At 38.6% G+C, this 15,332-nt stretch overlaps 2 protein-coding genes across 2 annotated transcripts; both read left to right on the forward strand.

The window, feature by feature from the left end:
- Positions 1-1,505: 1,505 nt before the first annotated feature.
- Positions 1,506-5,634, forward strand: LOC101291445 (exocyst complex component 7-like). Its single transcript, XM_004303387.1, has 11 exons — positions 1,506-1,793; positions 1,927-2,022; positions 2,099-2,304; positions 2,418-2,651; positions 2,754-2,892; positions 2,990-3,202; positions 3,821-4,026; positions 4,316-4,513; positions 4,605-4,704; positions 4,980-5,203; positions 5,286-5,634. Exons 1-11 carry the CDS (start codon positions 1,635-1,637, stop codon positions 5,404-5,406), a joined length of 1,896 nt encoding a protein of 631 aa, XP_004303435.1. The 5' UTR covers positions 1,506-1,634; the 3' UTR covers positions 5,407-5,634.
- Positions 5,635-10,743: 5,109 nt separating this feature from the next.
- Positions 10,744-11,403, forward strand: LOC101303926. The gene has a single exon (XM_004305540.1). The coding sequence runs from the start codon at positions 10,744-10,746 to the stop codon at positions 11,401-11,403; it is 660 nt and encodes a 219-aa protein (XP_004305588.1).
- The last annotated feature ends 3,929 nt before the right edge of the window (positions 11,404-15,332 follow it).

The following is a 15,332-nucleotide window of genomic DNA, read 5'->3' on the forward strand; positions in this document are numbered from 1 at the left end:
TGCAGGCTACGAACTATCACCTGCATCTAGTCACCGCCGGCAGTTCACCTCCACCCCAGTCGGACAAGGACATTGATCTAGTGGCCATCATACACAAATGGAACAGAAGACTATCCCAACTCCAATCCAGATTAGATGAAACCGCACCCACCATCCCCTACCAACACGACGGCGAAATGCCACCCTAGATCCCTCCTCCTCAGCCCAGATACCCCGTCGCCTCGTCTTGGCAAAACCGAATCCAAATTTACCCCACAACTGCGATCTCCTTGCTTCCTAACACCAACCCCCTCGATCTAAAGCATAGATACTTCGATCAAGGGAACCACGTGCATCGAACAACACAATCTTGTTTGACGACAACGTCCATAAACGCTTTGTCGGACAGAGACCAGACTTTGTTAGCGAAAACCCTTGACATGAACTAGTTTTATTAACTAAGGTTAGGCCCTTTAAGCCCCGTTGAGATATGTCGGTGAACTGTATCTTGGTTGACCAACAACATTGAGGTCATAGGTGATAGGCTAGCTAACCAACAACATTGATGTCATAGGTGATAGGTTCAAACCTTATCGACGTATGTAGGATGTGTGATTTTATAATAATAATAAAAAGTTTTAAAAAAATGAAACCCCGTTGAGATATGGTTGACCAAATGACTAGTGAATTTAAAAAAGGAAGAGTAATTTTATTTACACATCCTAAAATACTACATACATATCCTTAAATTCTGACATTCAAAATCATACTTCATGTACAAATGAAAAGACGAGAGAACACATCATCAATGTTAGTTCATGTGCAAGTTTTTAGTTCTGTTATGCATAACTGCATTCTTCTTTCTAAAAAAAAAAAAAAACATACATTTTCTTCTCTTTACCCACAGCCCAGAACATGTTCATATGCAAGTTTACAATTCATGATTACTAGAATCAAATGATCTAAAAGAAAATAATTAAGCAATTCATATTTATATATATGAACACAAATGAAAGTTCAAATATAATGGCTAAAATATACCAAAACCAATCACTCGAAGTCCTTCCCAATTTGGTTTTCTTTGCCCAGCAAAACATTAAGAATTTGGGTTACAAGCAATTTTGATTGAATGGTCAAACACATGCAAATTGTCTATTAGACTTTATAAATTGTATCAAGGAGTAAGATAGTGTGTTAATTTGTAATTTTATATATTCAATTTTGTATTCCAGTTTGATATAAAAGATAGTTGAACGGGGGTAGTTTAGGAAGTTTAGAGGTGTGTTTCTAGTAAAATAACGGTATAGAAAAGTTATTAGACGGTGCATTCAGTATAAAATGTGTATTAAGTATTTAGCAACGTGTGAATAAAATTTCTTAAAAATAAACTCTTTAAAAAACAACAGAAAAAAAGAAAGAAAGAAAAAAGATAATTCAAAGACAAAAAAATCCGATCTTTCATATAAAGCGCGATCATTTTGTTTCTTGGGTTCCACCTATTTGACACAAATGGATCCCTCCACCGTCACCTTAATTTCCGACGACGAACGAGAATGAAGGAACTGATCAAATTTCTTTACCGCCACCACAACAACACATAAATCTCCACTCTTTGATATCACCGCATTCTCTCTCTTTCTCTCGGGTCAACAACGATGGGGGTTCCTCAGGCAATGGAGGCCGTGACAGCCAGGGCAGAGCGCATACGCGAGTCTCTACAGAAGAGCCAGACCGTCACCGACAGCATGGTCGCCATTCTCGGCTCCTTCGACCACCGCCTCTCCGCCCTCGAAACCGCCATGCGTCCCACTCAGGTCACCTTTCTTACTCTCATTTGTGATCATGTGCCAACCAAACGATGCCGTTTTGTCACATTCCTTGTGCTTAACGATTTCTGATTTGAATTGGGGAAATTTAGGGTTTCTGATTCAAATTTGTGCATGGTAGATAAGAACGCATTCGATTCGGAGGGCGCATGAGAACATTGACAAGACGTTGAAGCGAGCTGAGGTCATAATGGGCCAATTCGATCATACACGCAAGGTTAGCCTACCTCTCTCTCTATCTCTCTGCATCCATCGATTCATAATGTGATTGGTGAAATCTGATATTGGTTTAGGCAGAGGCTAAAATACTGAGAGGCCCGCATGAGGACCTCGAAAGCTATTTGGAAGCAATTGATCAGCTGAGAAGCACCATCAACTTTTTCAAGGTCAATAAGACTCTCAAGAGTAGTGAAGGTGTCATTAATCATGCCAATAACTTGCTTAATAAGGCCATCTCTAAGCTCGAAGATGAGTTTCGACAGCTCCTTTCAAATTACAGGTTTCGCTATTTTGAACTCCGTCTTGTCTTGATGAACTTATGTGGGATATGGTATGAGGTTGGATAACAAATGACTGTGATGTGTTAGTAACTTTAGCTCTTTTGTGTTTTAGCAAGCCGGTGGAGCCTGATCGTCTGTTTGACTGTCTTCCTGACTCTCTAAGACCATCAGCAGATCAATCAAAAGGTGATGGAAATGGAAAGTCTGAGCAACAGCAGAGAAGGTTACAACCTGTCATCTACACGCCATTAACTCTTATTCCTCCGAGGGTTCTGCCGTTGCTGCATGATTTAGCCCAACAAATGGCTCTAGCTGGCCATCAACAACAGCTGTTTAAGATCTACAGGTAAATTTTTTTCCTTTTGTTTTGTTGGGTTAACTTGTGTTGCAGCATTGCAAGTTGGTCTTTGTTTTCGTATATCATTCATCGTTCTCATACATGTATTAGGGACACTCGTTCTTCAGCTTTGGAGCAAAGCTTGAGGAAACTAGGTGTGGAAAGACTTAGCAAAGAGGATGTCCAGAAAATGCAGTGGGAGGTTTTAGAGGCTAAGATTGGGAATTGGATACATTATATGCGGATAGCTGTATGTAATTGCAACTTTTCTAGCTCCGTTGGTTGTAATTATGTTTGTATTTGGTAATTTTTGTTGCAGTTTTAAATTATGCTACTGCTTTGAACAGGTGAAACTGCTGTTTTCTGGGGAGAAGAAAATATGTGATCAAATATTTGAAGGTGCCGAGTCACTGAGAGAACCATGTTTTGCTGAAGTTACTGGAAACAGTGTTTCTGTGCTTCTAAGTTTCGGGGAGGCTATTGCCAGAAGCAAGAGGTCACCTGAAAAATTATTTGTTCTTTTAGACATGTATGAGATAATGCGAGAACTTCAGTCAGAGGTATGCAACTTTTGGTTGTGAAATAGACCATGAAGGATTTACAATTTTGTCTGGAAAACTTTATTTGTATACCTAATTTTTTAGGGTTGCTTGAAATATATCCTGTGAGATAATTTATGGGGATGGAAATCCTGTCGGGTATGGAAATACAGGCAATTATGTTCTCGATTTTCTGAGGACAGACACACAAACACACAAAGACACAGAAAACCAGACACACACACACACACACACGGTTTAGTTGCTTCCACACTACAAAAAGTGATCACATTTATGCTGCTTTCTGATCATTTCGACTCATTATGTTTAGTTGCTTTCATTTGGCCTCTATTTTTTTCAGTGGGTTATTGGTAGAGTTTCCAAAAGTTTGATGAAAACAGGGATTTTGGTGCAGCATATGTTGCTAAGATAGTCAATGGGGTAAACTAAGGCCTGAATGTAGAAAACTAAAAAAAACTGGGTCAGGTTTAATAGTGGCAGGAGAATTCATATGGAGATTTATCTCGCAAGGATTAAGAACAAGATATGGACTCGGCCTAGTTTATATTATTATATGCTGATCTAATGTTGGTTTCATACTAGTACAAAATAAAATAACTGATGGTTATAATTTTTCAGATTGAATTTCTCTTTGGAAGCAAACCTTCCATAGAAATGCGGGATGCTGCAGTGAGTTTGACAAAGCGTCTAGCTCAGACAGCCCAGGAAACTTTTGGTGATTTTGAAGAAGCGGTTGAAAAAGATGCCACAAAAACTGCTGTTCTTGATGGAACTGTTCATCCATTAACAAGCTATGTGATAAACTATGTGAAGTTCCTCTTTGAGTAAGTAGTTATTCCTTTATTTTCTTTCTGACATTGGATTCCCTGTTTCATGAGCTTAACATTCATTTATTCTTGATCAGTATTACTTCGATTGTATATCCAATTGTCTCATTGGTGACTGTTTATGTGGGTAGCATTTAACTTTATCAAGTTCATGATCATTCATTTATATTAACTAAACACCATCGGTTGAATTATTGCCTACTATATCTTCCTTTTCCTCCAGTTTCAAATGTGTGAGCATTGTTGACATTTAATGTGCACATCTGACAAATTTTGTTGTTCGCAGTTATCAGTCTACTCTGAAGCAACTATTTCAAGAGTTCGATGAAGGTGATGCTGATTCCCAGTTAACCACTGTAACTACAAGGATTATGTCAGCTCTTCAGAATAACCTGGATGGAAAATCTAAGCAGTATAAGGATCCTGCTTTAACTCAACTATTTCTCATGAACAACATTCACTATATAGTGAGATCTGTACGGAGGTTTGTTTCTTAATAAATTATGTTGCTTTTTGAATGATGATGATCCTGTTTTGCATGCTAGTATGCCATTTGAATTAATTTTATACAACAGATCAGAAGCAAAGGACTTGTTGGGGGATGACTGGGTGCAGATACACCGAAGGATTGTGCAACAGCATGCAAATCAGTACAAGAGGGTTTCTTGGGCAAAGGTTTTATTTCTTTAATCAAACTTGTTCTCTCTTTTTTTTTTTTTTCGGTCTGAACCAAACTTATTCTCTGTCCTATACTTTTATAAGCTTCTGTCAACTGAATTTTCTATCCCTACTACTGGTAACAGAAGTAAATGTGCTCAGTCATGGTTAATGGTTTCTATTCAAAGTTATTGAACATGAGTAGTTTTAATCGCTGCTACTGGGAATGTAAGTGAAATCACTCATTCACAGCTTCTCTAATACATTTTTTCTTTTTCGTATCGAATGTGCAGATTCTCCAGTGTCTTACTGTCCAGGGATCAGGCGGTACATCTGATAGTGGACTATCAAGGGCAACAGTTAAAGAGCGGTTCAAGACCTTTAACATCCAATTTGAGGAGCTTCATCAAAGGCAATCACAGTGGACGATTCCTGACAGCGAGTTGCGAGAGTCTTTGAGGCTGGCTGTAGCCGAAGTTCTTTTGCCTGCTTACAGATCATTCATCAAACGTTTCGGGTATTCTTATATCTCAACTGTATTCTTGTAGTTTGTAATTTTTCTTCTTCCGGCATTAATATGGACATGGTTTGTGTGGCAGACCGATGATCGACAATGGGAAAAACCCAGGGAAGTATATCAAGTTTAGTCCTGAGGCTATTGACTCCATGCTGAATGAATTTTTTGAGAGCAAGACCTGGGGTGATCAAAACCGTAGATAGTCTGTTTCGAACACTAGGCGCTAACATTCACTTTGTTATTCTTTTGTACAATGGTTTTAAATATAAGGTCAGTTTAACTTGTCACATGTAAAGCTTGTGTTATTCGTCAAAGCTATTGTGCTCTATACTCTTTCTAGCTATTAGCTTGAAAGAAGAAAATGTCAACACTTCACTCGTGGTATAGTTGTTATTTTCTACTCTCGTTCTCATACTCCTGCTGGATGTCTAACGAGACTTGACCCAAACTGATTTCAGAAATTTCAGTGGAATCATTGTTGTTGGTTATAATAGTTTACAGTTTGCAATTTGTGGTGATTTATTTTCGATAGAATTACCGAGTCTTTCAAATATTAACCACAATATTGTTTATAATTGAAGACATGAGCCGTGCGAGGAAAACTGACTGCAGCTCAGTTACAAAGAAGTGAGTGAACAATGGTAGAAATAAAATGGTGAAGAAAAAAAAAAAAAAAAAAACCGACTCAAGAAACAGTGTTACAAGACCTTTCGGGTTACCCGATCACTGATTCCCTTCTGCAAGAGTTTAGTGGGTGTAGGGCATTAAGTTGAATCCCTGATTCCCTTCTGCAAGCTTCCGCTCTCTTGGTCACTACCATTTCTTCTTCAACCTCTAGCTACCTAGCAGCCATCTACATCTAGAATTCAAACTAAAATCCTTACCTAGCTTCATAAGTGGCATAGATAGGTGGCTCATGCATCAACTAGTAAAAATGTGTATTCTGATTGATCAGATGTGTCCGGATTAATTTATCAGAGAAAGCAAAAATGGGGGAGAAAGAGTGGTACTTCTTCGGCCTCCACGATCCGAAATACACCACTAATCTTCTAACCGTGCAGCAGTGTATCCCTCCATATGGGTTGGAGACTTGTTTCACCACAAGGAGCTTATTTTATAGCTTTAGACTAGCTTTTAGATAATTTTCTTTTGTATGAGTTGTGTTCCTAACTTGTGATCCTAGCTCAATCAAAAATATTTAGAATCAGGGATTTCCAAGAGATGACTTGCAAGACAAGGAGAACGTACTTGTTGCAAGCTGAAGATGGAAATCTCGACAGAAGGGCGGTGGTGGTGAACTGGGGGCACAATGGAAAACGTTAAAGCTAGCTATCTTGTTGATGATACGAAGCAGATTATTAGTCTGCTTTATATAGAAGGGGGCATAAATAAGGATCCCAGAAATAATAGGCAATTAAGAGGGACATCTAAAATTCAAAGAAAAGTTGGAAAATTTTCAGTCAAAACTGTGGGAAATGAATGCCAGCTCTGCTGCTCTCAGTCAAAGTGGGTGGTTGGTCTTCAAATAGTGTTATGAAATTGTTGTGTATATTTCATTTTTGATTCTTTGATGAACAGATGGAAAGGAAGGACCACTCATTCTTGGTCTGTGAATTAGAGGTAGTTTTCTTCACAGGCTCAGATTGGCAAAAACCAATTGAATTTTGGTCAAGGTGACCGTGAGCCTGCTTGTATCATTTATGTGTACCATTATGCCGCTCAAGATATGCTGCAGAAGAACCATTACAGGCTACAAGGCAGTCCCGGCCAGTATTTGTATAGTAAAATAAGTTTACAGATTGAAAATTTTACAGTTGTGTTACCATTGATTGATTTGATTATATGAAAAAGTTGGTGAACATCACAAATTGCAATATTTTACACTGGACAACGGTGGATAAAATAAAATCAAAAGGACATAAAAGTTTAGCTGCTAGGATTTTCTGTTTCTGGCCGTTGCAAAAATTAAGTACTAAATATGTTGGTTTATCTGTACAAACGCACATAAGATAAGAACAGCTAGAATTAACATGTTATGAACATGGATACAGAAATTGGAGCATTGCAATCAGGATAACTGCTCCTGTGTAATCAATAAGAAAACATACATTTCCAATCTAAAGCCTTGATGTACAATGAGAAGTGTGTTGAAAAATCATAATATTTGTTGAAAACCCATGACTAAGTTCTTCATATTCCTTCTTCTGCGTATTTCAATTCAGCTTGTTTCAGTTTACCATTGAGATTTTAGTTACATGCAAAAACACATCACTTTCGTTCAAGCTCTTCACCAACATCCAAAGTAAGCCACCCCAAATCAGCAAATTCCCTCATATTCTACTGGTCCTAGCAAATCAGCCCTAATCATATCCTATTGGCGCTAGGATATATCTCTTTCAATATAACTGGACAAAATAGCTAATAGTAATCAAGAATTCCAGTCATACATCTGCGCACTTTAGATTGTACTGATGTTCTCTGCTTCAGCTGCCTAAACTCTCAAGGATGTTCTAAAGGATCAGAGGTTCTCAGGTTGAGGATTTGGTTTAGTTGGCAAATGGAAACTCATCAAAATTCCAAAATCTACAAAGAAGAAGCACCCGGAGCTTTTTCCTAACTTGCTATCCTAGCTTAATCGACCAGTTTCAGAATCAGGGATTTACAGGACAAAATACTTGCATAACAAAGAAAACTTGTTGCAAGCTGAAGGTAGAGAGTAATCCTGGTTATGGACATGTATTGAGGTATAACACATATATACTTAAGACAGTGCAAAGAACAAGAAACAAGAAACCTTATTTACAAAATACAGGGCTCTTCTGAATAAAATTTGAATTGATAATTATGAGTTGATTTCTGAGGTTGGTAGGTATCTTTGTTTGTTTATTTATTTTTCCTAAGTTTAATGAGTTTGGTTAGTCACCAAAGATATCTAATCTATTTTGATTAGGGCTTCTATTCCTAGTACCAGTAGAATACTAGAATATAGTGTTCCTGTTCCTAGTTGGGTTACGATCTCGTCCTTATAGTGTTCTGATTTATTGATTCATTGTATGCCTATAAATACATCTGAGGAGATCGATCTAGAAATCATAGATTAGATACAAAAGAAAACCTGAGTAGATCGATCCAGAAGTCAATAGGATCAATCTAATCTTTCATAATTAAGAATCATGCAAGACAGTTTCAGCGTCCGAGTAGGCAAGACCTTCGACTCTCTACCTGGTTCTTGGTCCCTTGGAGATGAGCAAATCGACAGGCGGGAATGTAACAGGGACAAGGACAGCCCTGTACCAGAATCCGAGCTCCACAAAAACAACACAAATTCTACGGATGACTTCGGTAACGAACTGGAGAATGAGAGCCTCTACGACTTTTTTGATGACGAGTATTTAGTAGAGGAAGAAGAGCTACATGGTTCCAACGGTCAATCTGCTGAGTCTAAAGCTAACCCTAAGACTAAGCCAGATGATTACGATGAGGAGCAGTGGGATATTAAAACCTCTATTGGCTTAGACCTCACACTCGACTACGAGGACGAGGAAGATGGATATGACAGATTTGCTGTTGGAATTGAAGACTTTGTAGGTCACTCTGATATGAATAAGTACGTAAACGACGACGATGAGATAGACAATGATGAGGTCCCCAATCTGCTCAAGGGTTTCATTGGAGACACCCTTGAAAATGGCATAAAGACGCTTTTGAAGAGGATGAGCATTGATGATCATTTAGTCTCATCTACAAGAGCAAAACGTGTTCGATTCGCAACGAAGAGGAGCATGAAGGATCAGAAGATCGGTGGTCAGCAGCAGTTCCGGATTACATGCGTACGTAATCCATCAAGATACACACATTATACGTTTGATTCCTCTGATGACATGGATGACAAATCTAACAACCAAGCCTATTTGAACTTGCGGATGCAACTTTTGAGATTGATGAAGTCAGATACTGTAGAGGGATTAGAAGCCAAGGATGATGCTTATATTGGTGTTCCAAATCCAGTCGCATCGGTACCAATAAGAAAGAAATCAACTGATGCTAGTAAGATTGCGCCTGGCATAATCAGGCCAACTGCTTTTCCAGACGTTGATGATTGTGAGATGGGCCAAGATGAACAGGCGACCGGAACAAGCAGTGAAAGAGCCGGCGTACGGAGAACTAGCCGCCGCCAGTTTCGTAAAAGCATCAGCTTAGAGTTGGATGAGTAGTAGTAACCTATTATCGGTACGTGGTAGTTCGCAACATGCTAATTTTTAATTTTTAATTTAGCGCTTTTATTGTTCATTTATTTCTTATTTCTAAAATGCAGTGTTTCTCATATTGAATTAATATTAAGCATTCGGAGATCCAAGTAAGGATTTTATATTTTTAAATCCGCATATTAATTTTTAAGATTCGAATGAAAGTTTTTTATTTTTTATTTTTTTGGCACATTGGATTTCACAGATTTGCATTAAGAATTAAGCAAAGTCACATCAACTTGGTTGAGGTACGTTTTTTCTTTGTCAAGATGATCGTTTTTTCTTTTTTGTTCCAATGGATTTGGATTGGGGGAATGCACCCGGCCACATGAACATTATAAACCTATTGTGGCCAGCATAAATCCAATTGACATTTGACTCCAAAGTCCAAACTCATGCGGTACGTGTTTAGGAGGGAATGACATAAAATCTCTCCCGGCGAAGACCCCATCTTCCTCAACTCGCCAAAGAATGTCAACCCGTTTCACCTCTCCCTCTATTTCCCTTCCCTCGATAATATTGTCTGTTCTCGGTCAAGAATAAAAAAAAAAAAAAAAATTACCATGTGTCTTAAAGATTAAATTGAACTTCCCAACAACACATTCACATGGAAGAAAAGAAGTTTTTTAATCAATGAAATTTGATTTATTTTTTCTTAAAACAAATTAAACCACTAAAAAAATGTTTAAAAAGAAAAAAAAGAATGGTAAAGAAGTCCAAACGTCGCTTTGGTTGTCCCCAATTAACGTCTCTAATCTATAACCGCCTTGCATATATATTTTCCCGAATAATTGATTGTAGTGCATTCCTACAGATATTTAACCGCTCTCTTCCTCATTTGTTTCTTCTCACTGGTCTGCAAGCCAACAACAAGTCTACTGCCATCAATCACTATAAATTTCTGGACTCATCAACGACGTACTTTCAGTAATCCACCGGTGAACCGATCTATCGCTAACCAAGAAAGTTTCACTTCAGAAGGTATATATATTATCCCTAATTCAAGATTGGTTTTTGTAGTTCTCTGGAATGAAAGTAATTGATACGTGATACATAAGTTATATAAAATAACTGTGATCGAATGTTTTGTTGCCGTCTTTTACTTAATACAAAACAATAAAGGACCTACATGATCAAAGCATTATACTATAGTCTCTTATCTTCATTTCATTTGCATACCTTATTGAAAATTAGAGTCTTTGAGAAGTGCATGAAGAAAAAGTAAGAACCAAATTTTAAAACTAAATAATTCTATTTGCGTTTCAGAATTCTTGGGTTCTCTGAATTCTTATAATGGCTGCTTCATGGTGCAAAGATTCCCCAATACTCAACAAGATCCGTGGATGTATCTTGCTTGTTGTGATAGTAGTGACTCTTGTTATAGCCATCGGGTTCACCCTTTGGTTCATAGGCAGCTATGTTGATTCAAAGTCCGGTCCGCAGACACAACCTCTTGTGCTGCGTTTGGATGTATTCTCTTTATCAAATTTTGAGGTTTCCAATTCATCGTTATCTGCCGAATGGGATGCCAAAATGACATTTGGGAACCAAAACAGTGGCCTAACTGTTACCATCTATCCTTTCGAGAGTTTCGTGTACTACAAAGAAGGTGAAGACGCTTTGTCGTGTGCTTTAGTGGATGCAATGCATATTCCTCCGAGAAAACAGAAGACAGTGCAGATCAAGTTTGATTCTACAGGCTGTGGAGGGGAGCAGCCATTTATCGAGGATCGTGTGCTGAAGGAGCTAAGTGAAGACCGAAAAAGTGGTTACCTGAATTTCAGTTTGAAGATGAATATAGATGCTTCGTATAGTATGAGGGAGTTGTTGGGAATGGGAACACAAGTGAGTTTAAATCCTAATTGTACAAATTTGAAGATTGAGTTAGCGGCTGCCAAAGGTGAGGGGAAGATAACTGGGGGAAGGAAGTGTTCGGTTCCATTGCCTAATTGATCCAGGAGTATTGTTGTACATGTTTATGCAGTAAATATATTTTTCTTTTGAGTAGATAACTATATACATATATATATATATATGTATATTAGTGAAATTCAAAATTGTGACAAAGTTTTTTTTTTGGCAAACAGAAAAATTTATTAAATAAAAAAGATTATATCTAAGGAGGGACATGAAACCAAAACCCCTTAGAAACAAACAAAAGAACAAAGACTACCAAAACATAAAAACGATCGGAGCGGGTGCATCATAAATCAAGACGCACCACGGGCGTCTGATTACGGGCAAGGTAAGGGTCTCGTGAATCTTTTTGTGTCTTCATTTTTTTCTTTTGAGAATTGAGAAGATTCTCATCCTCTAGAGTGTTGCTTCACCCTCTTCATACCAAGAACTCAAATGAGCCATCATCTCATTTTGGGTATATGTACTAAGACCAAGGGGTTCTTCATTTTCCAAGTCACCCCAATGAATCCTGTATTTTTTTTGAAGTAACTGGAAAAAAAATAGAAAAATTTCATTGATCGAAATCATAACAACCATAATGGTCAATGCATGAGTAATCTGAAGATTACAACACAAAGCAAAGTACCATTTAATCTGACAACAGCCTGCGAATTGACAGTCAACAAAGAAGATTCAGAAACCCTATATATTAAAGACTCACAAACTTGTGGAAGTTAGCTACACCACTTCACTTTCGATCAGCTTGTGAATGGTGAAACTAAAGTCTCCATGTACTCGATGGGCGGCAAAACACCGGTAATGCCAGACCTCTGATTGCTAGCCTGCTTCTTAACCTCTAATGTCTTCTTTTCTGGATCGTGTACTAGCAAGCCGCCGCGGGATGTAGCCATCAAAAAGTTACCATTCTGAAAAATTTTCAGCGGCGAATAATAATATTCCCCCGCAGGAAATCTCAAATTTGAAATTTGTCCAACATTGGTCCAAGAATCCTCAATGCCATATTCCTTCGTCTCCCATATAGTGATTTTAGTATTTGCATTGTCGCCAAAGCATACAAACATAGAATCTCTAGAAGTCCAAATTTTTTACTCTCGTATTCCAACTAACAAGAGAGGGTAAAGTCACCAGCTTCTGAAATTTCTCCTCTGCCAAATCAAAAGAGATGATACTCAACCTTGACGGGATGTTATGTACGTAGTGATCGATAGTCTTTATCCAATGTAGGGCTCCGTTTAGTAAGCATCCTCGCCCAAGTATATTTGTATGAATTTCAACGTAATCAAAAGTCTTCCACGATCTTGTAAAAATTGCAGTACGGGCAATCCGTTCAGACCTAGAGCGCATGTACCCCAAAATTATCGTGTACCTTTCAGTTCTTGAATCGTAGCCGAAGCCGTAAAACGTTGGCTTCTTAACATGAGTTTGCTTTGGTAATCTGTTAACTTGTCTAGTACATGGGTTCCATAGGACTACGTAGCCCCACTGTAATAGAAGACATATCAAGCCATTGCAAGAACCTCAATCTCCGCAACCTTTGGTCTGGACTTGTACTGTTTATAACGGTTTGGTAGTTTAAGCTTTCTGCCTTCAACAAGACCATCTTTCAATAAAGCTTTGCAGTCTACGGAGAGGGGAGGCATCAATGAAAAAAGGATGCTGCTATCGGTGCCTCCATAGCTGAGATGCTTCCTACTAAAACTAGAAGAATTAGAGATGAAAGCACACCACGACTTGCACACAGCACGAAATCGAAATAAAAACTTGATTGGTAGTCTTGTCAGTATCTCAATGAGGACAACGTTTTCGAGAGAACCAGAATCAAGCGACTGGTAGTAGTGCTCGTCGTCAAAAGGAGGACGGTTGAGCACAGAGCCATCGCAGGCCGGAACCAGTTGCTTCTGTTGCCGCTGCTTCTCGAGCTCATCTTTCCTGGCCATAGAGTTCGATGAAAACCCTTTTTTCTTTTGGCTAATGAAAACCCTAAACTGCTACCGTCTGTCCGTCTCTAGATTTGGGCTATGCTTCCTTCGTCTTCTCTATATATGGAGATATGAGTTTGACCGCGTTAGAATTCATATTAGATGGTGTGGCACACTTCATAACATGTCACGCTTAAAATAAAAAAATAAAAAAAATTAGAACAATAGAATATAAATGATCATAAAAAAAGGCCAATTACATAGAAGTCCGCTTTGAGACATTTTATTCTATATAAGTCCACCTAAACATTTTTACTCATATAAGTCCACTCAAGCCTAAATAGAGTTTTATATTAGGTATTAAAGTTCAACAAAATTACAGATTGCAATGCAACCAAAAAATTAGATTTTTTCTTTTATATTTACAAAAATACCACTAATGTAAAAAGTCAATAATCACAAAAAGTCTCCGATTGACCTCCGGCGAGGTCTTCAGCCGACCTCCGGCGAACTTTCCGGCCTGACTCAAAAAGCTACTACGAGGGACAACAAAAGATACTACCGACAGTAATAAAAGCTACTACCGTCAGCAAAGAAAGCTACTAGCACTGACAAGAAAAGATACTACTGACAGCAACAAAAACAACTATCATCAGCAAAGAAAGCTACTACCGCCAGCAAAAAACTACTACGAGAGACAACAAAAGATACTACCACCAGCTACAAAATCTACTACAGTCAGCAAAGAAAACTACTACCGACGACAACAAAAAGATACTACCGACAGCAACAAAAGCTACTACCATCAGTGAAGAAAGCTACTACCACTGACAATGAAAGATACTACTGCTACCAACAACAACTACTACCGCTAGCAAAGAAAGCTACTACCACTGACACGAAAGATACTACCGTCACCAACAAAATATACTACTCCCAGCAACCAAATCTACTACCACCAGCAATAGAAGCTACCTCACCAACAACAAGAGATACTAACATCATACAGAAAAGCTACTACCGCTAGAAAGAAAAGCTACTGCAGTTAGAGAGAAAAGCTACTACCGCTGAAGGAAAAACTACTATCGCCAAAAGCTATTACCGCTAGATTGAAAAGCTACTATCACAAAAAAGAAAAACTACTATCGTCAGCAACAAAAACTACTAGTAACTAATACAAAATCTAATTAACGTGTCAAAAATATACTATCACAGTGTGAAAAATATACTATCACCGTGTCAAAAATATACTATTACTGTGTTGAAAATATACTATCCTACAATGATGCTGATACATAATTACAAATCTCAATTTCATTCGTCTCATACACTATCAGAACACGATTCCGTGATTTCTCTTCCACTAAATTTCTATCGAATTACAAATTCCAAACGAAGAGCGACATCAACACAGAACAACAGCCTAATCTTTACAAATTCTCAAAACAAACAAACAACTCCAGCCAAATTACAATCGCATCTTACCAGAAATGTCACCTCCAAAGGGAGATCTGGATCTTCAAGCCTCTTTCAGATCTGGTACTTCTCGATCAACATCCGTCAACGTGATTTTGTACATCTCGATCGGAATCCGTCGACGTGATCTTGTTCGTCTCCAGCCACTACGAGATTCGAGTGTCTCTTCATCGAAGAGCGTTAGGCAGTCGAGGGCGAGGACTAGTGGTATTCGTCGATGTGGCAGAGGAAACCTTGACGTCGTTGATCTGGCGGCGTCGAGGTCGAGTTTGAATCAGAGGAAGTCGAGGTCAAATAAGAAGGGAGACGACGTTCGGATCGGGTCCGGCCTTCGATGAGATCGAGGACACGAAGGCGACGGCGTTGCTATCGGAAACGATGATGTACCAGGGATGAAGGGAGATGGCGTAGAGGTTGTATAAGGCAGCGGAGGTTCTAAGGCTTAGGGTTCAGGCGAGGGATTAGGTTCATATTGGTTTAGGGTTCCGACGAGGCTTAGAATCTGGTCGGATTTCTTGCCGGAGCAGAGAGAGAGAGAGAGAGAGAGAGAGAGAGAGAGAGAGAGAG

Source organism: Fragaria vesca, linkage group LG6 (assembly GCF_000184155.1).
Source record: "Fragaria vesca subsp. vesca linkage group LG6, FraVesHawaii_1.0, whole genome shotgun sequence".
In the NCBI taxonomy this organism is placed as follows: Eukaryota; Viridiplantae; Streptophyta; class Magnoliopsida; order Rosales; family Rosaceae; genus Fragaria; species Fragaria vesca.